Genomic DNA, 25,700 nt, shown 5'->3' with positions numbered 1-25,700 from the left:
GTAGTCTCGTCACTCTCCCCAGCTAGCTAACGGACCTACACTCTCCCCAGCTAGCTAACGGACGTACATGTAGTCTCTTCACTCTCCCCAGCTAGCTAACAGACCTACACTCTCTCCAGCTAGCTAGCGGACCTACATGTAGTCTCGTCACTCTCCCCAGCTAGCTAATGGAACTACATGTAGTCTCGTCACTCTCCCCAGCTAGCTAACGGACCTACATATAGTCTCGTCACTCTCCCCAGCTAGCTAACAGACCTACATGTAGTCTCTTCACTCTCCCCAGCTAGCTAATGGAACTACACTCTCCCCAGCTAGCTAATAGACCTACATGTAGTCTCTTCACTCTCCCCAGCTAGCTAACAGACCTACACTCTCTCCAGCTAGCTAACGGACCTACATGTAGTCTCTTCACTCTCCCCAGCTAGCTAATGGAACTACACTCTCCCCAGCTAGCTAACAGACCTACATGTAGTCTCGTCACTCTCCCCAGCTAGCCAACGGACCTACATATAGTCTCATCACTCTCCCCAGCTAGCTAATGGAACTACATGTAGTCTCTTCACTCTCCCCAGCGAGCTAACGGACCTACACTCTCCCCAGCTAGCTAACGGACCTACATGTAGTCTCTTCACTCTCCCCAGCTAGCTAACAGACCTACACTCTCCCCAGCTAGCTAACGGACCTACATATAGTCTCATCACTCTCCCCAGCTAGTTAACAGACTTACATGTAGTCTCTTCACTCTCCCCAGCTAGCTAACAGACCTACATGTCATCTCTTCAGTCTCCCCAGCTAGCTAACATACCTACACTCTCCCCAGCTAGCTAATGGAACTAGTCTCCCCAGCTAGCTAATGGAACTACTCTCCCCAGCTAGCTAACAGACTGACATGTAGTCTCTTCAGTCTCCCCAGCTAGCTAACAGACCTACACTCTCCCCAGCTAGCTAACAGACCTACACTCTCTCCAGCTAGCTAATGGAACTACATGTAGGTCTCTTCACTCTCCCCAGCTAGCTAACAGACCTACATGTCATCTCTTCACTCTCCCCAGCTAGCTAACATACCTAGATGTAGTCTCTTCACTCTCCCCAGCTAACTAACAGACCTACACTCTCACCAGCTAGCTAACAGACCTACACTCTCCCCAGCTAGCTAATGGAACTACTCTCCCCAGCTAGCTAATGGAACTAATCTCCCCAGCTAGCTAACAGACTGACATGTAGTCTCGTCACTCTCCCCAGCTAGCTAACAGACCAACACTCTCCCCAGCTAGCTAACAGACCTACATGTAGTCTCGTCACTCTCCCAGCTAGCTAACGGACCTACATATAGTCTCGTCACTCTCCCCAGCTAGCTAACAGACCTACACTCTCCCCAGCTAGCTAACAGACCTACATGTAGTCTCGTCACTCTCCCCAGCTAGCTAACGGACCTACATGTAGTCTCTTCACTCTCCCCAGCTAGCTAACAGACCTACATGTCATCTCTTCAGTCTCCCCAGCTAGCTAATGGAACTAGTCTCCCCAGCTAGTTAATGGAACTACTCTCCCCAGCTAGCTAACAGACTGACATGTAGTCTCGTCACTCTCCCCAGCTAGCTAACGGACCTACATAAAGTCTCGTCACTCTCACCAGCTAGAATAACAGACCTACATGTAGTCTCTTCACTCTCCCCAGCTAGCTAACGGACCTACACTCTCCCCAGCTAGCTAACGGACCTACATGTAGTCTCTTCACTCTCCCCAGCTAGCTAACGGACCTACACTCTCCCCAGCTAGCTAACAGACCTACATGTCATCTCTTCAGTCTCCCCAGCTAGCTAACAGACCTACACTCTCCCCAGCTAGCTAATGGAACTACTCTCCCCAGCTAGCTAATGGAACTAATCTCCCCAGCTAGCTAACAGACTGAAAATGTAGTCGCGTCACTCTCCCCAGCTAGCTAATGGAACTACATGTAGTCTCTTCACTCTCCCCAGGTATCTAACGGACCTACACTCTCCCCAGCTAGCTAACGGACGTACATGTAGTCTCTTCACTCTCCCCAGCTAGCTAACAGACCTACACTCTCTCCAGCTAGCTAGCGGACCTACATGTAGTCTCGTCACTCTCCCCAGCTAGCTAATGGAACTACATGTAGTCTCGTCACTCTCCCCAGCTAGCTAACGGACCTACATATAGTCTCGTCACTCTCCCCAGCTAGCTAACAGACCTACATATAGTCTCTTCACTCTCCCCAGCTAGCTAATGGAACTACACTCTCCCCAGCTAGCTAATAGACCTACATGTAGTCTCGTCACTCTCCCCAGCTAGCTAACAGACCTACACTCTCTCCAGCTAGCTAACGGACCTACATGTAGTCTCTTCACTCTCCCCAGCTAGCTAATGGAACTACACTCTCCCCAGCTAGCTAACAGACCTACATGTAGTCTCGTCACTCTCCCCAGCTAGCCAACGGACCTACATATAGTCTCATCACTCTCCCCAGCTAGCTAATGGAACTACATGTAGTCTCTTCACTCTCCCCAGCTAGCTAACGGACCTACACTCTCCCCAGCTAGCTAATGGAACTACATGTAGTCTCTTCACTCTCCCCAGCTAGCTAACGGACCTACACTCTCCCCAGCAAGCTAACGGACCTACATGTAGTCTCTTCACTCTCCCCAGCTAGTTAACAGACCTACATGTAGTCTCTTCACTCTCCCCAGCTAGCTAACAGACCTACATGTCATCTCTTCAGTCTCCCCAGCTAGCTAACATACCTACACTCTCCCCAGCTAGCTAATGGAACTAGTCTCCCCAGCTAGCTAATGGAACTACTCTCCCCAGCTAGCTAACAGACTGACATGTAGTCTTGTCACTCTCCCCAGCTAGCTAACGGACCTACATAAAGTCTCGTCACTCTCCCCAGCTAGCTAACAGACCTACATGTAGTCTCTTCACTCTCCCCAGCTAGCTAACGGACCTACACTCTCCCCAGCTAGCTAACGGACCTACATGTAGTCTCTTCACTCTCCCCAGCTAGCTAACGGACCTACACTCTCCCCAGCTAGCTAACAGACCTACATGTCATCTCTTCAGTCTCCCCAGCTAGCTAACAGACCTACACTCTCCCCAGCTAGCTAATGGAACTACTCTCCCCAGCTAGCTAATGGAACTAATCTCCCCAGCTAGCTAACAGACTGACATGTAGTCTCGTCACTCTCCCCAGCTAGCTAATGGAACTACATGTAGTCTCTTCACTCTCCCCAGGTAGCTAACGGACCTACACTCTCCCCAGCTAGCTAACGGACGTACATGTAGTCTCTTCACTCTCCCCAGCTAGCTAACAGACCTACACTCTCTCCAGCTAGCTAGCGGACCTACATGTAGTCTCGTCACTCTCCCCAGCTAGCTAATGGAACTACATGTAGTCTCGTCACTCTCCCCAGCTAGCTAACGGACCTACATATAGTCTCGTCACTCTCCCCAGCTAGCTAACAGACCTACATGTAGTCTCTTCACTCTCCCCAGCTAGCTAATGGAACTACACTCTCCCCAGCTAGCTAATAGACCTACATGTAGTCTCTTCACTCTCCCCAGCTAGCTAACAGACCTACACTCTCTCCAGCTAGCTAACGGACCTACATGTAGTCTCTTCACTCTCCCCAGCTAGCTAATGGAACTACACTCTCCCCAGCTAGCTAACAGACCTACATGTAGTCTCGTCACTCTCCCCAGCTAGCCAACGGACCTACATATAGTCTCATCACTCTCCCCAGCTAGTTAACAGACCTACATGTAGTCTCTTCACTCTCCCCAGCTAGCTAATGGACCTACACTCTCCCCAGCTAGCTAACAGACCTACACTCTCCCCAGCTAGCTAACGGACCTACATGTAGTCTCTTCACTCTCCCCAGCTAGCTAATGGAACTACATGTAGTCTCGTCACTCTCCCCAGCTAGCTAACGGACCTACATATAGTCTCGTCACTCTCCCCAGCTAGCTAACAGACCTACATGTAGTCTCTTCACTCTCCCCAGCTAGCTAATGGAACTACACTCTCCCCAGCTAGCTAATAGACCTACATGTAGTCTCTTCACTCTCCCCAGCTAGCTAACGGACCTACATGTAGTCTCTTCACTCTCCCCAGCTAGCTAACGGACCTACACTCTCCCCAGCTAGCTAACAGACCTACATGTCATCTCTTCAGTCTCCCCAGCTAGCTAACAGACCTACACTCTCCCCAGCTAGCTAATGGAACTACTCTCCCCAGCTAGCTAATGGAACTAATCTCCCCAGCTAGCTAACAGACTGACATGTAGTCTCGTCACTCTCCCCAGCTAGCTAATGGAACTACATGTAGTCTCTTCACTCTCCCCAGGTAGCTAACGGACCTACACTCTCCAAAGCTAGCTAACGGACGTACATGTAGTCTCTTCACTCTCCCCAGCTAGCTAACAGACCTACACTCTCTCCAGCTAGCTAGCGAACCTACATGTAGTCTCGTCACTCTCCCCAGCTAGCTAATGGAACTACATGTAGTCTCGTCACTCTCCCCAGCTAGCTAACGGACCTACATATAGTCTCGTCACTCTCCCCAGCTAGCTAACAGACCTACATGTAGTCTCTTCACTCTCCCCAGCTAGCTAATGGAACTACACTCTCCCCAGCTAGCTAATAGACCTACATGTAGTCTCTTCACTCTCCGCAGCTAGCTAACAGACCTACACTCTCTCCAGCTAGCTAACGGACCTACATGTAGTCTCTTCACTCTCCCCAGCTAGCTAATGGAACTACACTCTCCCCAGCTAGCTAACAGACCTACATGTAGTCTCGTCACTCTCCCCAGCTAGCCAACGGACCTACATATAGTCTCATCACTCTCCCCAGCTAGTTAACAGACCTATATGTAGTCTCTTCACTCTCCCCAGCTAGCTAATGGACCTACACTCTCCCCAGCTAGCTAACAGACCTACACTCTCCCCAGCTAGCTAACGGACCTACATGTAGTCTCTTCACTCTCCCCAGCTAGCTAACAGACCTACACTCTCCCCAGCTAGCTAACAGACCTACACTCTCTCCAGCTAGCTAATGGAACTACATGTAGGTCTCTTCACTCTCCCCAGCTAGCTAACAGACCTACATGTCATCTCTTCACTCTCCCCAGCTAGCTAACAGACCTAGATGTAGTCTCTTCACTCTCCCCAGCTAACTAACAGACCTACACTCTCACCAGCTAGCTAACAGACCTACACTCTCCCCAGCTAGCTAATGGAACTACTCTCCCCAGCTAGCTAATGGAACTAATCTCCCCAGCTAGCTAACAGACTGACATGTAGTCTCGTCACGCTCCCCAGCTAGCTAATGGAACTACATGTAGTCTCTTCACTCTCCCCAGCTAGCTAACAGACCAACACTCTCCCCAGCTAGCTAACAGACCTACATGTAGTCTCGTCACTCTCCCAGCTAGCTAACGGACCTACATATAGTCTCGTCACTCTCCCCAGCTAGCTAACAGACCTACACTCTCCCCAGCTAGCTAACAGACCTACATGTCTCGTCACTCTCCCCAGCTAGCTAACGGACCTACATATAGTCTCGTCACTCTCCCCAGCTAGCTAACAGACCTACATGTAGTCTCTTCACTCTCCCCAGCTAGCTAACGGACCTACACTCTCCCCAGCTAGCTAACGGACCTACATGTAGTCTCTTCACTCTCCCCAGCTAGCTAACAGACCTACACTCTCCCCAGCTAGCTAACAGACCTACATGTCTCGTCACTCTCCCCAGCTAGCTAACGGACCTACATATAGTCTCGTCACTCTCCCCAGCTAGCTAACAGACCTACATGTAGTCTCTTCACTCTCCCCAGCTAGCTAACGGACCTACACTCTCCCCAGCTAGCTAACGGACCTACATGTAGTCTCTTCACTCTCCCCAGCTAGCTAACAGACCTACATGTCATCTCTTCAGTCTCCCCAGCTAGCTAACATACCTACACTCTCCCCAGCTAGCTAATGGAACTAGTCTCCCCAGCTAGCTAATGGAACTACTCTCCCCAGCTAGCTAACAGACTGACATGTAGTCTCGTCACTCTCCCCAGCTAGCTAACGGACCTACATAAAGTCTCGTCACTCTCCCCAGCTAGCTAACAGACCTACATGTAGTCTCTTCACTCTCCCCAGCTAGCTAACGGACCTACACTCTCCCCAGCTAGCTAACGGACCTACATGTAGTCTCTTCACTCTCCCCAGCTAGCTAACGGACCTACACTCTCCCCAGCTAGCTAACAGACCTACATGTCATCTCTTCAGTCTCCCCAGCTAGCTAACAGACCTACACTCTCCCCAGCTAGCTAATGGAACTAATCTCCCCAGCTAGCTAACAGACTGGCATGTAGTCTCGTCACTCTCCCCAGCTAGCTAATGGAACTACATGTAGTCTCTTCACTCTCCCCAGGTAGCTAACGGACCTACACTCTCCCCAGCTAGCTAACGGACGTACATGTAGTCTCTTCACTCTCCCCAGCTAGCTAACAGACCTACACTCTCTCCAGCTAGCTAGCGGACCTACATGTAGTCTCGTCACTCTCCCCAGCTAGCTAATGGAACTACATGTAGTCTCGTCACTCTCCCCAGCTAGCTAACGGACCTACATGTAGTCTCGTCACTCTCCCCAGCTAGCTAACGGACCTACATATAGTCTCTTCACTCTCCCCAGCTAGCTAATGGAACTACACTCTCCCCAGCTAGCTAATAGACCTACATGTAGTCTCTTCACTCTCCCCAGCTAGCTAACAGACCTACACTCTCTCCAGCTAGCTAACGGACCTACATGTAGTCTCTTCACTCTCCCCAGCTAGCTAATGGAACTACACTCTCCCCAGCTAGCTAACAGACCTACATGTAGTCTCGTCACTCTCCCCAGCTAGCCAACGGACCTACATATAGTCTCATCACTCTCCCCAGCTAGCTAATGGAACTACATGTAGTCTCTTCACTCTCCCCAGCTAGCTAACGGACCTACACTCTCCCCAGCTAGCTAACGGACCTACATGTAGTCTCTTCACTCTCCCCAGCTAGCTAACAGACCTACACTCTCCCCAGCTAGCTAACGGACCTACATATAGTCTCATCACTCTCCCCAGCTAGTTAACAGACCTACATGTAGTCTCTTCACTCTCCCCAGCTAGCTAATGGACCTACACTCTCCCCAGCTAGCTAACAGACCTACACTCTCCCCAGCTAGCTAACGGACCTACATGTAGTCTCTTCACTCTCCCCAGCTAGCTAACAGACCTACACTCTCCCCAGCTAGCTAACAGACCTACATGAAATCTCTTCACTCTCCCCAGCTAGCTAACAGACCTAGATGTAGTCTCTTCACTCTCCCCAGCTAACTAACAGACCTACACTCTCAACAGCTAGCTAACAGACCTACACTCTCCCCAGCTAGCTAATGGAACTACTCTCCCCAGCTAGCTAATGGAACTACTCTCCCCAGCTAGCTAATGGAACTACATGTAGTCTCTTCACTCTCCCCAGCTAGCTAACGGACCTACACTCTCCCCAGCTAGCTAACGGACCTACATGTAGTCTCTTCACTCTCCCCAGCTAGCTAACAGACCTACACTGTCCCCAGCTAGCTAACAGACCTACACTCTCCCCAGCTAGCTAACAGACCTACATATAGTCTCTTCACTCTCCCCAGCTAGCTAACATACCTACACTCTCCCCAGGTAGCTAACAGACCTACACTCTCCCCAGCTAGCTAATGGAACTAATCTCCCCAGCTAGCTAATGGAACTAATCTCCCCAGCTAGCTAATGGAACTAATCTCCCCAGCTAGCTAATGGAACTAATCTCCCCAGCTAGCTAATGGAACTAATCTCCCCAGCTAGCTAACAGAATGACATGTAGTCTCGTCACTCTCCCCAGCTAGCTAACGGACCTACACTCTCCCCAGCTAGCTAACGGACCTGCATGTAGTCTCTTCACTCTCCCCAGCTAGCTAACAGACCTACACTCTCCCCAGCTAGCTAACAGACCTACACTCTCCCCAGCTAGCTAACGGACCTACATGTAGTCTCTTCACTCTCCCCAGCTAGCTAACAGACCTACATGTCATCTCTTCAGTCTCCCCAGCTAGCTAACATACCTACACTCTCCCCAGCTAGCTAATGGAACTAGTCTCCCCAGCTAGCTAATGGAACTACTCTCCCCAGCTAGCTAACAGACTGACATGTAGTCTCGTCACTCTCCCCAGCTAGCTAACGGACCTACATAAAGTCTCGTCACTCTCCCCAGCTAGCTAACAGACCTACATGTAGTCTCTTCACTCTCCCCAGCTAGCTAACGGACCTACACTCTCCCCAGCTAGCTAACGGACCTACATGTAGTCTCTTCACTCTCCCCAGCTAGCTAACGGACCTACACTCTCCCCAGCTAGCTAACAGACCTACATGTCATCTCTTCAGTCTCCCCAGCTAGCTAACAGACCTACACTCTCCCCAGCTAGCTAATGGAACTAATCTCCCCAGCTAGCTAACAGACTGACATGTAGTCTCGTCACTCTCCCCAGCTAGCTAATGGAACTACATGTAGTCTCTTCACTCTCCCCAGGTAGCTAACGGACCTACACTCTCCCCAGCTAGCTAACGGACGTACATGTAGTCTCTTCACTCTCCCCAGCTAGCTAACAGACCTACACTCTCTCCAGCTAGCTAGCGGACCTACATGTAGTCTCGTCACTCTCCCCAGCTAGCTAATGGAACTACATGTAGTCTCGTCACTCTCCCCAGCTAGCTAACGGACCTACATGTAGTCTCGTCACTCTCCCCAGCTAGCTAATGGAACTACATGTAGTCTCTTCACTCTCCCCAGCTAGCTAACGGACCTACACTCTCCCCAGCTAGCTAACGGACCTACATGTAGTCTCTTCACTCTCCCCAGCTAGCTGACAGACCTACACTCTCCCCAGCTAGCTAACGGACCTACATATAGTCTCATCACTCTCCCCAGCTAGTTAACAGACCTACATGTAGTCTCTTCACTCTCCCCAGCTAGCTAATGGACCTACACTCTCCCCAGCTAGCTAACAGACCTACACTCTCTCCAGCTAGCTAATGGAACTACATGTAGGTCTCTTCACTCTCCCCAGCTAGCTAACAGACCTACATGTTATCTCTTCACTCTCCCCAGCTAGCTAACAGACCTAGATGTAGTCTCTTCACTCTCCCCAGCTAACTAACAGACCTACACTCTCAACAGCTAGCTAACAGACCTACACTCTCCCCAGCTAGCTAATGGAACTACTCTCCCCAGCTAGCTAATGGAACTACTCTCCCCAGCTAGCTAATGGAACTACATGTAGTCTCTTCACTCTCCCCAGCTAGCTAACGGACCTACACTCTCCCCAGCTAGCTAACGGACCTACATGTAGTCTCTTCACTCTCCCCAGCTAGCTAACAGACCTACACTGTCCCCAGCTAGCTAACAGACCTACACTCTCCCCAGCTAGCTAACAGACCTACATATAGTCTCTTCACTCTCCCCAGCTAGCTAACATACCTACACTCTCCCCAGGTAGCTAACAGACCTACACTCTCCCCAGCTAGCTAATGGAACTACTCTCCCCAGCTAGCTAATGGAACTAATCTCCCCAGCTAGCTAATGGAACTAATCTCCCCAGCTAGCTAACAGAATGACATGTAGTCTCGTCACTCTCCCCAGCTAGCTAACGGACCTACACTCTCCCCAGCTAGCTAACGGACCTGCATGTAGTCTCTTCACTCTCCCCAGCTAGCTAATGGAACTAATCTCCCCAGCTAGCTAACAGAATGACATGTAGTCTCGTCACTCTCCCCAGCTAGCTAACGGACCTACACTCTCCCCAGCTAGCTAACGGACCTACATGTAGTCTCTTCACTCTCCCCAGCTAGCTAATGGAACTACACTCTCCCCAGCTAGCTAACAGACCTAGATGTAGTCTCTTCACTCTCCCCAGCTAACTAACAGACCTACACTCTCACCAGCTAGCTAACAGACCTACACTCTCACCAGCTAGCTAATGGAACTACTCTCCCCAGCTAGCTAATGGAACTACTCTCCCCAGCTAGCTAACAGACTGACATGTAGTCTCGTCACTCTCCCCAGCTAGCTAATGGAACTACATGTAGTCTCTTCACTCTCCCCAGCTAGCTAACAGACCAACACTCTCCCCAGCTAGCTAACAGACCTACATGTAGTCTCGTCACTCTCCCAGCTAGCTAACGGACCTACATATAGTCTTGTCACTCTCCCCAGCTAGCTAACAGACCCACATGTAGTCTCGTCACTCTCCCCAGCTAGCTAACGGACCTACATATAGTCTCTTCACTCTCCCCAGCTAGCTAACAGACCTACATGTAGTCTCTTCACTCTCCCCAGCTAGCTAACGGACCTACACTCTCCCCAGCTAGCTAACGGACCTACATGTAGTCTCTTCACTCTCCCCAGCTAGCTAACAGACCTACATGTCATCTCTTCAGTCTCCCCAGCTAGCTAACATACCTACACTCTCCCCAGCTAGCTAATGGAACTACTCTCCCCAGCTAGCTAACAGACTGACATGTAGTCTCGTCACTCTCCCCAGCTAGGTAACGGACCTACATGTAGTCTCGTCACTCTCCCCAGCTAGCTAATGGAACTACACTCTCCCCAGCTAGCTAACGGACCTCCACGTAGTCTCGTCACCCTCCCCAGCTAGCTAATGGAACTACACTCTCCCCAGCTAGCTAACGGACCTATATGTCATCTCTTCACTCTCCCCAGCTAGCTAACGGTCATCGTAACAAACAGTCAGGGAGAATCTAAAATTCCAAAAGAGATGCATAGAGGATTATTTTATATTTTTATTTTTAAAAGCAAGGATATACAGTGCAGTCGGACCCCTTGACTTCTTCCACATTTTGTTATGTTACAGCCTTATTCTAAAATTGATTAAATTAATTTGGGGGGAAAAAAAACAAATCTAAACACAATACCCCATAATGGCAAAGCAAAAACAGGCTTTTAGACATTTGAGAAAAAAAATGAAATATCACATTCACATAATTATTCAGACCCTTAACTCAGTACTTTGTTCCAGCACCTTTGGCAGCGATTACAGCCTTGAGTCTTCTTGGGTATGATGCTACAAGCTTGGCACACCTGTATTTGGGGAGATTCTCCCATTGTTCTCTGCAGATCCTCTCAAGCTCTGTCAGGTTGGATGGGGAGCGCCACTGCACAGCAATTTTCGGGTCTCTCCACAGATGTTTGATCGGGTTCAAGTCTGGGCTATGGCTGGGCCACTCACGGACATTCAGAGACTTGTCCCGAAGTCACTCCTGCATTATCTTGGCTGTATCCTTAGGGTCGTTGTCCTGTTGGAAGGTGAGCCTTCACCCCAGTCTGAGGTCCTGAGTGCTCTGGAGCAGGTTTTCATCAAGGATCTCTCTGTACTTTGCTCCGTTCATCTTTGCTTCGATCCTGACTAGTCTCCCAGTCCCTGCTGCTGAAAAACATCCCTACAGCATGATGCTGCCACCACCATGCTTCACCGTAGAGATGGTGCCAGGGTTCCTCCAGACGTGACGCTTGGCATTCTGGCCAAAGAGTTCGATCTTGGTTTCATCAGACCAGAGAATCTTGTTTCTCATGGTCAGAGTCCTTTAGGTGTCTTCTGGCAAACTCCAAGCAGGCTGTCATGTGCCTTTTACTGAGGAGTGGCATCCGTCTGACCACTCTACCATATATGCCTGATTAGTGAAGTGCTGTAGAGATGGTTGTCCTTCTGGACGGTTCTCCCATCTCCACAGAGGAACTCTGACTCGTTCAGACTCATTGGGTTCTTGGTCACCTCCCTGTCCAAGGCCCTTCTCCCCTGATTGCTCAGTTTGGCCGGGCGCCAGCTCTAGGAAGAGTCCTGGTGGTTCCAAACTTCTTCCATTTAAGAACGATGGAGGCCACTGTGTTCTTGGGGACCTTCAATGCTGCAGAAATGTTTTCGTAATCTTCCCCTGTGCCCTGACACCATGTCTCGGTGCTCTACGGACAATTCCTTCAACCTCACGGCTTGGTTTTTGCTCTGACAGGTTCTGTCACTCTGGGACCCTATATAGACAGGTGTGTACTTTTCCAAATCATGTCCAAGCTATTGAATTTACCACAGGTGGACTCCAATCAAGTTGTAGAAACATCTCAATGATGATTAATGGACACATGCACCGGAGCTCAATTTTGAGTCTAATGGCAAAGGGTCTGAATACTTATGTAAATAATGTATTTCAGCTTATTTTTAATAAATGTGCAAACATTTCTGTAAGGCTGTTTTCACTTCGTCATTATGGGGCATTGTGTGTAGATTGATGCACATTTTTTTTTAAAGATAAGGCTGTAACGTAACAAAATGTGGAAAAAGGGAAGGGGTCTGAATACTTTCTGAACACCTGGACCTTGGTGAAGACCGAATGTGGTCCACGGGGAAACAAGTTTGACATCACTGGTTTATAGTGTTAACTATAAGTGTGAGGGGGCAGGGCTTACCAGGACCAGACAGGTGTCAACCAATGAGAGGGTCCCTGAGCGGCCAATTCCAGCGCTGCAGTGCACTACCGCCGGTCCGTGATCCGCCCCCAACGAGCCAGACTCCCGCACCTTGAACAGGAAGTTGAGGAAGGACGCCGGCGATTCTGGGACACCAAAGTCAGGCCAGGTGGTGTAATGAAAGTGATAGATCTCTCTCTTCTCCCCTGTCTGGAAGACACAAGAGAGGACAAAACACATTGCTTGTGTCCCAAATGGCACCCTTATTCCTTAGTACATTACTTTTTGTCCGAAATGGCACCCTATCCCCTAGTGCATTACTATTGACCAGAGCCCAGTGGGCCCCGGTCTAAACTGCACCATAAATGGAATAGGGTGCCATTTATGTCCTACAGTACAAATGGACAGGAGCAGGATTGGACTCAATTCCATTTAAATTCAGGAAACAAACTGAAATTCCAATTCTCATCCTTGAAAATAATAGTGGACCACTGCATTGACCCTAACCCTGGAGATAGTAGAACACTGTACTTCCCTGGGGAGGAAGGGAGGGGATAATAGATAGAGATTGAAGCTTGGACGATAAACTGAAAAGTTACCGACACTGACATTTCCCTCTTCTAACCAAAGCAATTTTACTGACGTCCGTAATTTTGATGATTAGGCTACACAACGTTCCTGCAGACATTTTTGGTTCTAAAACCATTATTTGCCCTAAACCTGCTTCTTGCATCGAAAGTATCTGCCCTCACTCCCTCTCCCCCTTTGCACACGGAGTGAAGGGAGGGCTGCATTTACTGTTGTTAAAAAAAGAGGAGAGTCTAAGCTTTATGAGAGTATAGAAAGTATTTCTCAACTCTCAATGTTAAGGAAATAACACCACTTTACTGAGTATGTAATTGAGATGATGCGCCAGCAGTACGAAGTGTAGCCATGTGTTTATTTGTTGGACAATAAATGTACTGTTAGATGAATTGCATGGCTATTTAGCAACAGCTATATGCTACACAATTCACCACCTGAGGAAGTGGGAACTCAAAACACATGAGTTCTCACTTCCTCAGGTGGTGAATTATGTAGTATATAGCCTTGGCCAGCAATATGCACAGAAACAGGCAGGCACATGAAATAGCTAACTTAGGGTAAGTTCCTAGCTAGCATTCAACTTATCTTATAAAAAAAAAACAATCAATCTTAACATAATCACTAGTTAACTACACATGGTTGATGATATTAGTTTATCTAGCTTGTCCTGCGCTGCATATAATCGAATCACAGCCTACTTCGCCAAACGGGTGATGATTTAACGGCATTCGCGAAAAAAGCACTGTTGTTGCACCAATGTGTACCTAACCATAAAAATCTGTCTTTCACAATACACAAGTATACATTTTTAAAACTGCATATTTGGTTAATATTGCCTGCTAACATGAATTTATTTTAGCTAGGGAAATTGTGTCACTTCTCTTGCGTTCTGTGCAAGCAGTCAGGGTATATGCAGCAGTTTGGGCCGCCTGGCTTGTTGCGAACTGTGTGAAGACCATTTCTTCCTAACAAAGACTAATTCATTTGCCAGAATTATACATAATTATGACATAACATTGAAGGTTGTGCAATATAAACACCAATATTTAGACTTAGGGATGCCACCCATGAGATAAAATCCGTAACGGTTCCGTATTTCACTGAAAGAAAAAATGTTTTGTTTTCGAAATGTCAGTTTCCGGATTTGACCATATTAATGACCTAAGGCTCGTATTTCTGTTTTATTATATTATAATTAAGTCTATGATTTGATAGCGCAGTCTGACTGGGCGGTGGTAGGCAGCAGCAGGCTCGTAAGCATTCATTCAAACAGCACTTCCTGCATTTGCCAGCAGCTCTTCGCTGTGATTCAAGCATTCCGCTGTTTATGACTTCAAGCCTATCAACTCCTGAGATTAGACTGGCAATATTAAAGTACCTATTAGAACATCCAATAGTCAAAGGTATATGAAATACAAATCGTATAGAGAGAAATAGTCCTATAATAACTACAACCTAAAACTTCTTACCTGGGAATATTGAAGACTCATGTTAAAAGGAACCACCAGCATTCTCATGTTCTGAGCAAGGAACTTAAACGTTAGCTTTTTTACATGGCAAATATTGCACTTTTTACTTTCATCTCCATCACTTTGTTTTTGCATTATTTAATCCATATTGAACATGTTTAATTATTTATTTGAGACTAAATAGATTTTATTGATGTATTATATTAAGTTAAAATAAAAAGTGTTCATTCAGTATTGTAATTGTCATTATTAAAAATATACATATATAAAAATAGGTAGATTAATCGGTATCGGATTTTTTTGGTCCTCCAATAAAATCGGTATCGGTGTTGAAAATTCGTAAATCGGTCGACCTCTAGTAACAGCAGAGGTGTACAGTAGGCATCCTGATAAATAAGAATACGCCTTTCCCCTTATATCCGGGCACATAAACCAAGAAGGCAATTTTCTTATGTTGAATTGTACTTTACATGGTGAGAAATACACATTGATTTCATTGTATATCCCATCAGGGGCAAATCTAGATCACATCCACACAGGAAGTATTATTTTAGCAGGTGACCTAAATCATACATTCGATAAGATTAACAGACGTAGCAATGAAAAAGGCACATTTAAGGAGCCTCCAAAGAGGCAAAACATGTCATCTCTACAAATAATTTATAGGACACATAGATTACTATTCCCAACTCCAAAAGACTATTCCTTCTTTTCTCAAAAGGTAGAAAAGCTATTTAAGAATTGACTACATTTTTTCTTCTCCAAAAATTCACTCAACAATTTACTGGATAAAAAAAAGAAATAGATGATATAGTGATATCGGATCATTCTCTAGCATCGTGCTTAATTACACCAGGAGAAAATAATCTCCTGGACCCAAAATTGTATAAATAGATAAACAAATGTAGACAGAGAAAAGCCGACCCCTGATACAATTTGGGATGCTTTTAAGGTGTACATTAGGGGAATGATCATTTCATACTCGCCAAAAGTTAAATCTGATTTAGAAATTGAAATGAAAGAAAATCACTATCTTAGAAAAAGCCCATAAATCTTTACAAGGTAAAGAAGAAAATACAATTTCTGAACTTAAGCAGGAATACAATCTTTTACTTTTGAAGACAGCCAACAACTACAGGTTAAACTCAAATAAAGCATTCTACTTAATGGAAAATAAACCTGGTAAATATCTCGCAGCTCTCATGAAATTAACACATGGTAAACCAATTATATATATTTTTAAACTAAGATACAAAAGTGGTCATTAGAAACAGTGTGATTAATTAATATTTTAAAAGCTTCTATGAAAATGTATATAAATCAGAATTAAACAGTTTGACGGATCCTATAACCTTCTTAGACTCAACAAGTCCGAAGCAAATATCAGCAGACAAAAAAAAAGATTAAAACCGTAAACACCCAAGAAGAAATATTAGATACTGTTAAAACATTTGCATGGAGGAAATCACCAGGAATGGATGGCTTCCCAAAGAATTATATTCAACATTTTGGGACAATGTAGCCCCCCCTATTTACACAAATGACAACACACACGTCACACAATTCAGTACTTCCTAGTTCCATGTATCAAATAGTTATTTTCAGTTACATTGAAACCAGGAAAATCTGGAGAGTCCCCTGCTGATTATAGACATAAATTCAATAAATTGTGACAAAATTATAACAAAGCTTATAAGCAATAGAATGGCAAACATCTTACCAGACTTGTTATATATCAAACAAATGTTTCAGTTTAATACAATATGCAAAAAAAACAGGACATATATTATTCAATTATGGCTGTTGATGCCAAAAAGGCTTTTGATCGTCTTGAATAGCCTTCTGTATTCAAAACTTTGGACACTTTCAACTTTCCAGCTTAAATAATACATTTAATAAAACATATTGAATAAATGTTCTAAAGGAAAAATATACACAAATAATATATTATCTGATGAATGCTTTAGAAAGGGGGACAAGACAGGGATGTCCTCTCTCCCCCTTCCTGTTTCCTGTTTCCACTGGCAATTGAACTGCTTGCAGAAATAATTAGACAGGACACAAACGTAACAGGTATCAGTATTGGTAAACATGAAAATAAACTAAACTTATTTGCAGATGATCTCCTGAAATACCTGACAAATATTGAAAACCCAATGCCCAACATTGAAAACCCAATGCCCAACATTGAAAACCCAATGCCCAACATTGAAAACTCAATGCCCAACATTGAAAACTCAATGCCTTGCTAAGAATATTTTCAGAATACTCAAATCTCAGGATACAGAAAAAACAGCAATCCTTTCAGGAGACCACAAAAAATATGAACTACATAGGACGCTTAACAAGTGACAAACAATTATATCAGATAACTTTACTCCATTACTCAACAATATGAAAGCAGATCTAACTAAATTGAATAATCTTCCCATAAATCTTACAGGTACAATAAACCTCTAGAATGGCTGCTAAAGTTTTGGTATTTATTTTCGGTATTACTAATTACCCCACAAAGACATCACCTTCCCATACATCTACAGGTAGAATAAATGTATTAATAATGGCATTGCTGCTAAAGTTTTGGTATTTATTTTCGGTATTACTAATTACCCCACAAAGACATTCTTTAAAAAAAGTTTACTTGGTCATAAGACTTTATATCGGACAAATAAAATTCATAGAATAAAAGAGGGAAGTTTAACATCTTCCTATGTCCGAGGGTGGTTTTAACCTTCCAGATTGTAATTGTATCAACTCACTACCCAAGGCTTTTACTTGTGACATATAGTTAAATGTACTAAATAGGAAGAATGGGTACGTAATTCAAGATGTGCATCCCCAGAATCTTTTTCCGTGTCTATTTTCAAAATATAAAGCTAAGAACATTAACAATTACATAGTTAAGAACACTATAAACATATTCTACAAGAACCAATATCACTCCCTAAAAACAAAACCTTATGGAACAACCCTTGGATAGCTTTCCAGAATTCACAGATTCATGTAAAGAAATCTGTTTTCCAATGTTAGTTTCAAATACATACAACTTAAAAGTTACATATACCTAAATTTTGATTTGAAATATGTTAGACAGAGCATCCTCGAAGAAATCTTATTTGAGTCAGAAAAGGATGTTCATATGATAGGGAAGATATACAAATCCTTGAACAGAGCAAATCCAACTGACAATCTTTTAGAAAAAAATCTTGGAACCAGGACTTAAAAAGAACTGATGTTTGGACAAGATGGAGGGAAAGTTGGAGAATAACTAACGAAATTACAGTTAAGAAAAATGTACGTTAAATCCGGTATAAACTAATGTATAGAATGTATTATACAAGAGACAAAATTCATACATTCTACAGCACAATGGCAGTCATGTCTTAAGTGTAAAACTAAAAATTACTCAATAATTCATACCTTCTGGGAATGCTACAAAGTCCCAAAGTTATGGGCGGAGCTAGAAAGTTGGCTGTCAGACGTTTTACAACGTAAATTTACTTTAAATACATCTGTCTGTATATTTCAAGACGTGGCATATGGGGGCGTAGTGAGATACCCAATGGACTGGACGATTCTCTTATCACTCATCTTGAAAAAAAGTATACTAAAAACTTGGACATCAATCATGGAAAACGGAAAAGTCTGTATTTTATCGCAATTATTGTCCATATCGCCCAGCTCTAATAGAGATGCATGGAAATAATCTCTAATGCATCATATTCACACCATTTTAGATATATGGCTCGTTAGCATTCTGCTACTCCAGAACCTTGATCAAGCATCAATTTTAAATCACACTGAATAAGATCACAGAGGAGACCTGAGACAAAGCATTACATGGGCTTGCTCCTACCCATCTTTCTGATTTGGTCCTGCCGTACATACCTACATGTATGCTATGGTCACAAGACGCAGGCCTCCTAATTGTCCCTAGAATTTCTAAGCAAACAGCTGGAGGCAGGGCTTTCTCCTATAGAGCTCCATTTTTATGGAATGGTCTGCCTACCCATGTGAGAGACGCAGTCTCAACCTTTAAGTCTTTACTGAAGACTTATCTCTTCAGTAGGTCATATGATTGAGTGTAGTCTGGCCCAGGAGTGTGAAGGTGAACGGAAAGGCTCTGGGGCAACGAACCGCCGTCGCCGTCTCTGCCTGACCGGTTCCCCTCTTTCCACTGGGATTCTCTGCCTCTAACCCTATTACAGGGGCTGAGTCACTGGCTTACTGGTGCTCTTCCATGCCATCCCTAGGAGGGGTGTGTGACTTGAGTAGGTTGAGTCACTTACGTGATCTTCCTGTCTGGGTTGGCGCTCCCCCATGGGTTGTGCCGTGGCGGAGATCTTTGTGGGCTATACTCCGCCTTGTCTCAGGATGGTAAGTTGGTGGTTGAAGATATCCCTTTAGTGGTGTGGGGGCTGTGCTTTGGCAAAGTGGGTGGGGTTATATCCTTCCTGTTTGGCCCTGTCCGGGGGTGTCCTCAGATGGGGCAACAGTGTTTTCTGACCATTCCTGTCTCAGCCTCCAGTATTTATGCTGCAGTAGTTTATGTGTCGGGGGGCTAGTTTGTTATATCTGGAGTATTTCTCCTGTCTTATCCGGTGTCCTGTGTGAATTTAAGTATGCTCTCTCTAATTCTCTTTCTTTCTCTCTCTCTGAGGACCTGAGCCCTAGGACCGTGCCTCAGGACTACCCGGCATGATGACTCATTGCTGTCCCCAGTCCACCTGGCCGTGCTGCTGCTCCAGTTTCAACTATTCTGCCTGCGGCTATGGAACCCTGACCTGTTCACCAGACGTGCTACCTGTCCCAGACCTGCTGTTTTCAACTCTCTAGAGACAGCAGGAGTGGTAGAGATACTCTCAATGATCGGCTATGAAAAGCCAATTGACATTTACTCCTGAGGTGCTGACTTGCTGCACCCTCGACAACTACTGTGATTATTATTATTTGACCATGCTGGTCATTTATGAACATTTGAACATCTTGGCCATGTTCTGTTATAATCTCCAACCCGGCACAGCCAGAAGAGGACTGGCCACCCCTCATAGCCTGGTTCCTCTCAAGGTTTCTTCCTAGGTTTTGACCTTTCTAGGGAGTTTTTCCTAGCCACCGTGTTTCTACACCTGCATTGCTTGCTGTTTGGGGTTTTAGGCTGGGTTTCTGTACAGCACTGAGATATCAGCTGATGTAAGAAGGGCTATATAAATAAATGTGATTTGATCCTAGATTACACTCCTGCATTACTCAGACTTCCACCATGTGAAAGAGACTCACCTTATCATTTTGCAGCTCCAGCACTCTGGTTGTGTAGTAGGACTTGACGTCTTCTGAAACCAGCGTTATCAGGAAATGTGTATCTCTGAACGACATCTCATGCTCATCCTGCGTTGGCCAATACTGAGCACACTTTTCCTGTCAGGCGGGAAATACAGAAGACAGTCAGTCAGCCCCAGCCAGTCAGTCACCTTAGTTGAAGGGTAAAGTTATGACAGAAAAGAGAAGTGTTTCCAGTCTTAATAATATTCTGAATAAGCATTATCAGTCCCATGTTTTATGATTATGATTAATATTATCAAAGTATGTGTAGCCCAGCATTCTACTTAATGCAGTGACAGTCCCTATAAAGACTAAAGCTACAAGGTTTCACTACATTTGATAAAGTTAATCATTCATTTTCTACAAGTCCTTCTAAAATATGGACAACCAGGTTACGTAATGTCATGCTATTAAAAGGCATCTGTTGGCCGTAACAAGACTGAATAGAACCTCATGACACCAATATTCACCCCTGGCTCCTCCTCTTCCAGGAAGGGAAACTAAACTCATGATCCAACACCTACTGCTGCTACTCTGACACAAGATGACATGAAGGGGAGGTCGGCTCAAGTAGCATCTGAGGCATAAAGCCTGTGCTTGGGGAACTGTCAGGTTCCCTCTCACAGACCTACAGTAGTACAGACCTAACTGCCATCTCAACACCTCCCACCACCAAGCATCACCAGACCAGGAATTCACTCTCTAAACCACACAGAGTAGGAGGAAATACCCCTCCACAGAAAGTGGCTTTTCACTCCCCCACCTTAACAAAAATAGTGTGATCTGTGTACCACATGCAGGCAATACTAGAAGATAGTAGTTATGTACTCACTGATCCCTTCTCTATGACTCTGTTCAGCATGATGACAGCCTTGGTATTCTGTTCCCAGATCATCAACCAGAAGTGACCACAGGTGTTCCTCAGAGGACCCTGTGGATGACGCAGACACAAGCCCATTAGCTAACCAAGATTACACATTGGGAAATGTAAGTGCATTTGGGGGTTAGTAAAGTAATAAATAATACAATATATCAACAGTTCTATTTGTAACTTTTCAGGCTTAGAAACATCATTCATATAATATCACACCACCAGGTCAGAGTGCAAACAGATTGTTTTAGTCAATGTGGTAACATTTAGTTCCTCCCATCAAACCCTTCATCCATTTCCTGTTTTCCAGTCATTGCTCTGTAACAACACCACTGTGGCTGTTGTTAAACAGAACCTTCATAACAACCAGTAACAACACCCCTGTGGTTAACCAAAAACGTCATAACAACATCACTGTGGCTGTGGTTAAACAGAACCTTAACGTGTACTCACTATTAATCGAGTGTTCTATTAAATCAGTGTTTTGTTAACAAAGTGTTAGTAATGTTAAATCCGTGTTTTGTTAACCTTTCTAGGGCAGGCGTTCCGCTAGCGGGACCCCTCGACAACATTCCGCTGAAAAGGCAGCGCGCAAAATTAAAAAATATTTTTTTGAAATATGTAACCCTAACCCAAGTCCAATACAGCAAATGAAAGATAAACATCTTGTTAATCTACCCATTGTGTCCGATTTCAAAAATACTTTACAGCGAAAGCACAACATACAACACATAACATGTTAGGTCAGAGTCAAGTCAAAAACACACACAGCCATTTTCCAGCCACAGAGAGGAGTCACAAAAATCTGAAATATAGATCAAATTAATCCCCAACCTTTGATGATCCTCATCAGATGACACTCATAGGACATCATGTTACACAATACATGTATGTTTTGTTCGATAATGTGAATATTTATATCAAATCTCAGTTTACATTGGCACGTTACGTGCAGTAATGTTTTGATTCAAAAACATCCAGTGATTTTGCAGAAATACTCATAATAAACACTGATAAAAGATACAACTGTTATTCACAGAATTAAAGATAGACTTCTCCTGAATGCAACTGCTGTGTCAGATTTCAAAAGCATAATCTGAAAACGGGGCTCAGAACCCAAAACAGCCAGAGGAATATCCGCCATTTTGGAGTCAACAAAGTTAGAAATTACACCATAAATATTCACTTACCTTTGATGATCTTCATCAGATGGCACTCCCAGGAATCCCAGTTCGACAATAAAATGACTGATTTGTTCCATAAAGTCCATATATTTTGTCCAAATAGCCACTTGTTGTTAGCGTGTTCAGCCCAGTAATCCATCTTCATGAGGTGCAGGCACTTCGTCCAGACAAAAACTCGGAAAGTTCCGTTACAGTTCTTTAGAAACATGTCAAACGATGTATGGAATCAATCTTTAGGATGTTTTTAACATAAAACATCAATAATGTTCCAACCGGAGAATTCCTTTGTCTGAAAAAAAGCACTGGAACGAGAAGTAACTCTGTCAGGAGCGCGCGTCATGAGACCAAGGCACTCTGCCAGACCACTGACTCAGAGGTCTCATGGCTCATGGCTTTATAGTAGAAGCCTCATTCAAGTTTCTAAAGACGGTTGACATCTAGTGGAAGCCGTAGGAAGTGCAACTTTAGGCCAAGCTTTGAAAAACTACAAACCATAGATGTCCCACTTCCCGGTTGGATTTTTCTCAGGTTTTCGTCTGCCATATGAGTTCTGTTATACTCACAGACATCATTCAAACAGTTTTAGAAACTTCAGATTGTTTTCTATCCAATACTACTAATACTATGCATATATTAGCATCTGGGACAGAGTAGGACGCAGTTCACTCTGAGCACGCTATTCATCCAAAAGTGAAAATGCTGCCCCTTATCCCAAAAAGGTTTTAACCAAGGGTTCTGTTATTTAAGGGTTCTGCTAATCAAGTGTTCTGTTAATCGTTAGTTTGGTTAATCAAGTGTTCTGAGAACCAAGTGTTCTGTTAATCGTTAGATTGGTGAATCAAGTGTTTGCTCTGTTAATCATGTGTTAAATGTTTCTGTTAATTGTTACATTGGTTAATCAAGTATTCTGTTAATCAAGTGTTAGTTCTGAAATTCTTCGGGAACAGTGTCCCTTCCATGGGAAAGTTGAGCTAACATAGGCTAATGCGATTAGCATGAGGTTGTAAGTAACAAGAACATTTCCCAGGACATAGACATATCTAATAATTGCAGAAAGCTTAAATGTGTCAGCCTAACTGCACTCTCCAATTTACAGTAGCTATTACAGTGAAATAATACCATGCTATAATACCATGCTATGGTTTGAGGAGAGTGCACCATTTGGAACAAAAAAAGTTATTAATAAACAAATTAGGCACATTTGGGCAGTCTTGACACAAAATTTGGAACAGAAATGCAATGATTCATTGGATCAGTCTAAAACTTTGCACATACACGGATGTCATCTAGTGGCCAAAATCTAAATTGCATCTGGGCTGGTATAATACACTATGGCCTTTCTCTTGCATTTCAAACATGATGGTACAAAAAGATACAAAAGAACGGTTCATTTTTTCTTTGTATTATTTTTTACCAGATCTATTGTGTTATATTCTACTACATTCCTTTCACATTTCCATAAACTTCAGTGTTTCCTTTCAAATGGTACCAAGGATATGCATATCCTTGATTCAGGGCCTGAGCTACAGGCAGTTAGATTTGGGTATGTAATTTTATGGGAAAATTGAAAAAAGGGTCTCGTTCTGTTAATCAAGTGCTTGTTCTGTTAATCAAGTAATCTGAGAATCAATTATTCTGTTCATCAAGTGTTCGTTGTGTTCATCAAGTGTTACTTCGGGTTCATCAAGTGTTACTTCGGGTTCATCAAGTGTTCTGTAAATTAGTGTCCATTCTGTTAATCAGTGTCCATTCTGTTAATGTGTCCATTCTGTTAATCAGTGTCCATTCTGTTAATCAAGTGTTCTTTTCATCAGTGTTAGTGCTGTTCATCAGTGCTGTTCATCAAGTGTTGGTGCTGTTCATCAAGTGTTGGTGCTGTTCATCAAGTGTTGGTGCTGTTCATCAAGTGTTGGTGCTGTTCATCAAGAACTGATATAGAAGTCAGACGTAGTTGGAAAGAAACAATACAAAGAGGAAAACATACTAGAGGGCTGTAGATGGGTGCAATAAAAACAAAATAGGCAAAAACTGAACGGACAACAATAAGAAGAGAACGGACAACAATAACAGAATGGACAACAATAACAACAGAATGGACAAGTCACCTGAGTTAAAATGTAGCTCCTCTGGGCCTCCTCCATGACCACCAGGCTGGCGTTGATGTAGTCGTTCTCTGTGTTCTCCAGTTTAACTCTGCTGTGATCAACTACACAGACAACAACAGAGGAGATAAGTAATATATGAACAACATATCCAAGTGAAAGACAAGTTCATGTATGTATTGTATTGCTGCAAAATGAACTGCCTCATTGAGGACAAAGTTTTCTGAATCTGAAGTTGGTATCATACTGCAGTCAATGTGGTACGGTTCAAGACAACAACGAAACCTTTTAAAGAACAAGATATAAAGGAGTATGAAGTCACTTACATGGACTGACATCTCTGTATCGGTTCCGGTTGCGATTTTCTGGATATTTAGCAACTTTTAAAGGACATTCATGGGACTGATTCCGTATTTCCTGCAAACAAACGGTTTAGTCATCACGGACTAATAGACTATGAATTGGTCCTCTATATACCTACTGTACCATGAGGTTTCTGAAGACACACAAGGTCAGACTACTTTAGATATTCACAGAATCAGACCATGTTTAGCTACTGTAGATCCTTTGGTCACACTTGCTGATAGGGTGGAGGATGCTGTAGGAACTCAATGGAGCCTTGTGTTTTACTGGTAGGATAATGGTTTAGGTTTGGGGGACTATTGTAGTAGTTTATGAACAGTGGATGACAGAAGAGCAGAAATTCCTTATGGATCAGGAATAATCTCATCCCTAAAAATTATCATGACATAAAGGCAGGTTTCATCAGCACAACTGACTGGTCTGAAACAAGGAGGGGAAACAAACTTACGGAGAAAGGCAGTTCATCTTTAGGAGTGTCGTTAAACAAATTAAACACAGCGGATTGCAATCAAATCATGATAACACCATTTGCCACACTAGGCAGCAACCAATGGATGTTAAAAAGGTTAAACCCGTTGACCAACAAATGCAGGAAATAGTTGTAATCTGCGATTCCCCAAATAAACACTTGTGTTAACTAGTTGGCACCACCAGCAAGGGTTTGAAGCTGTTGACAAACGATGTGTTTGTAGCTGTCAATCTAATCTTACTATGGATAAGAGAACATCCGTCAGCCAAATAGCTAGCTAGATAAACCTCTTAGCGAGGATATCGTTAGTAACCGCATGTGTGAGCACGCTAAAAACTCCGCTGGCACTCGGCTTTGGAGTCTGGCTGAGTATTGTTGTGCGCCATCGCCGAAAAGACATGTCTAAAGACAGCAAAGTAAAAGGCAACAAGAGAACTAAGCAATAAACATCTGTGCGTATTTCTACAAATAGCTGCTATTTGCGTGCGTAAATAGCAGCTGACACTGGTGCTGCTAGCTGCATCAGCTAAGCTAACAGACAGGCCAACAGCTAGCTAACTTACTATGTATAAATTCTGCCACCGGCCCTCTGAATCCATGTCCTTAAAGTCCTGGTCCATTTTTAAACGGTTCTTTTATCAATATGGATGATAACTATAAATTATTTAAGTCATTACTTGTTTTAAAACAAAGCCATTCGCCCCCCCCAAAAAAAAAAAAAAACCGATTACAGACTTTGTCAGTGGAGTTGACTGACGTCTTATACGGGCGTAATGTGCGCGTGCGCCAA

General features: G+C 44.2%; 1 protein-coding gene across 2 annotated transcripts in view; it reads right to left on the bottom strand.

Moving 5' to 3' along the window:
* The window catches only part of ptpn2b (protein tyrosine phosphatase non-receptor type 2b), a 76,721-nt gene extending 51,021 nt beyond the window's left edge, over positions 1–25,700 (bottom strand). Inside the window, exons 1-6 of one of the 2 annotated variants that reach the window (XM_036970982.2) lie at positions 25,474–25,700; positions 24,405–24,495; positions 24,082–24,182; positions 20,754–20,852; positions 19,880–20,017; positions 12,549–12,758 (exon numbers count right to left, since the gene is read on the bottom strand). In XM_036970982.2, the coding sequence (XP_036826877.1) occupies positions 12,549–12,758; positions 19,880–20,017; positions 20,754–20,852; positions 24,082–24,182; positions 24,405–24,495; positions 25,474–25,530 (696 nt within the window). In that variant the 5' untranslated portion in view covers positions 25,531–25,700. Of the gene's footprint in view, positions 1–12,548; positions 12,759–19,879; positions 20,018–20,753; positions 20,853–21,982; positions 24,183–24,404; positions 24,496–25,473 lie in introns of both variants that reach the window. The other variant, XM_090228501.1, reaches the window with a different exon arrangement.

The sequence above is a fragment of the Oncorhynchus mykiss genome, chromosome 30 (assembly GCF_057628025.1).
Source record: "Oncorhynchus mykiss isolate SJ-2025 chromosome 30, ASM5762802v1, whole genome shotgun sequence".
NCBI classification, from domain to species: Eukaryota; Metazoa; Chordata; class Actinopteri; order Salmoniformes; family Salmonidae; genus Oncorhynchus; species Oncorhynchus mykiss.
This window is presented reverse-complemented; position numbering and strand designations above follow the sequence as displayed.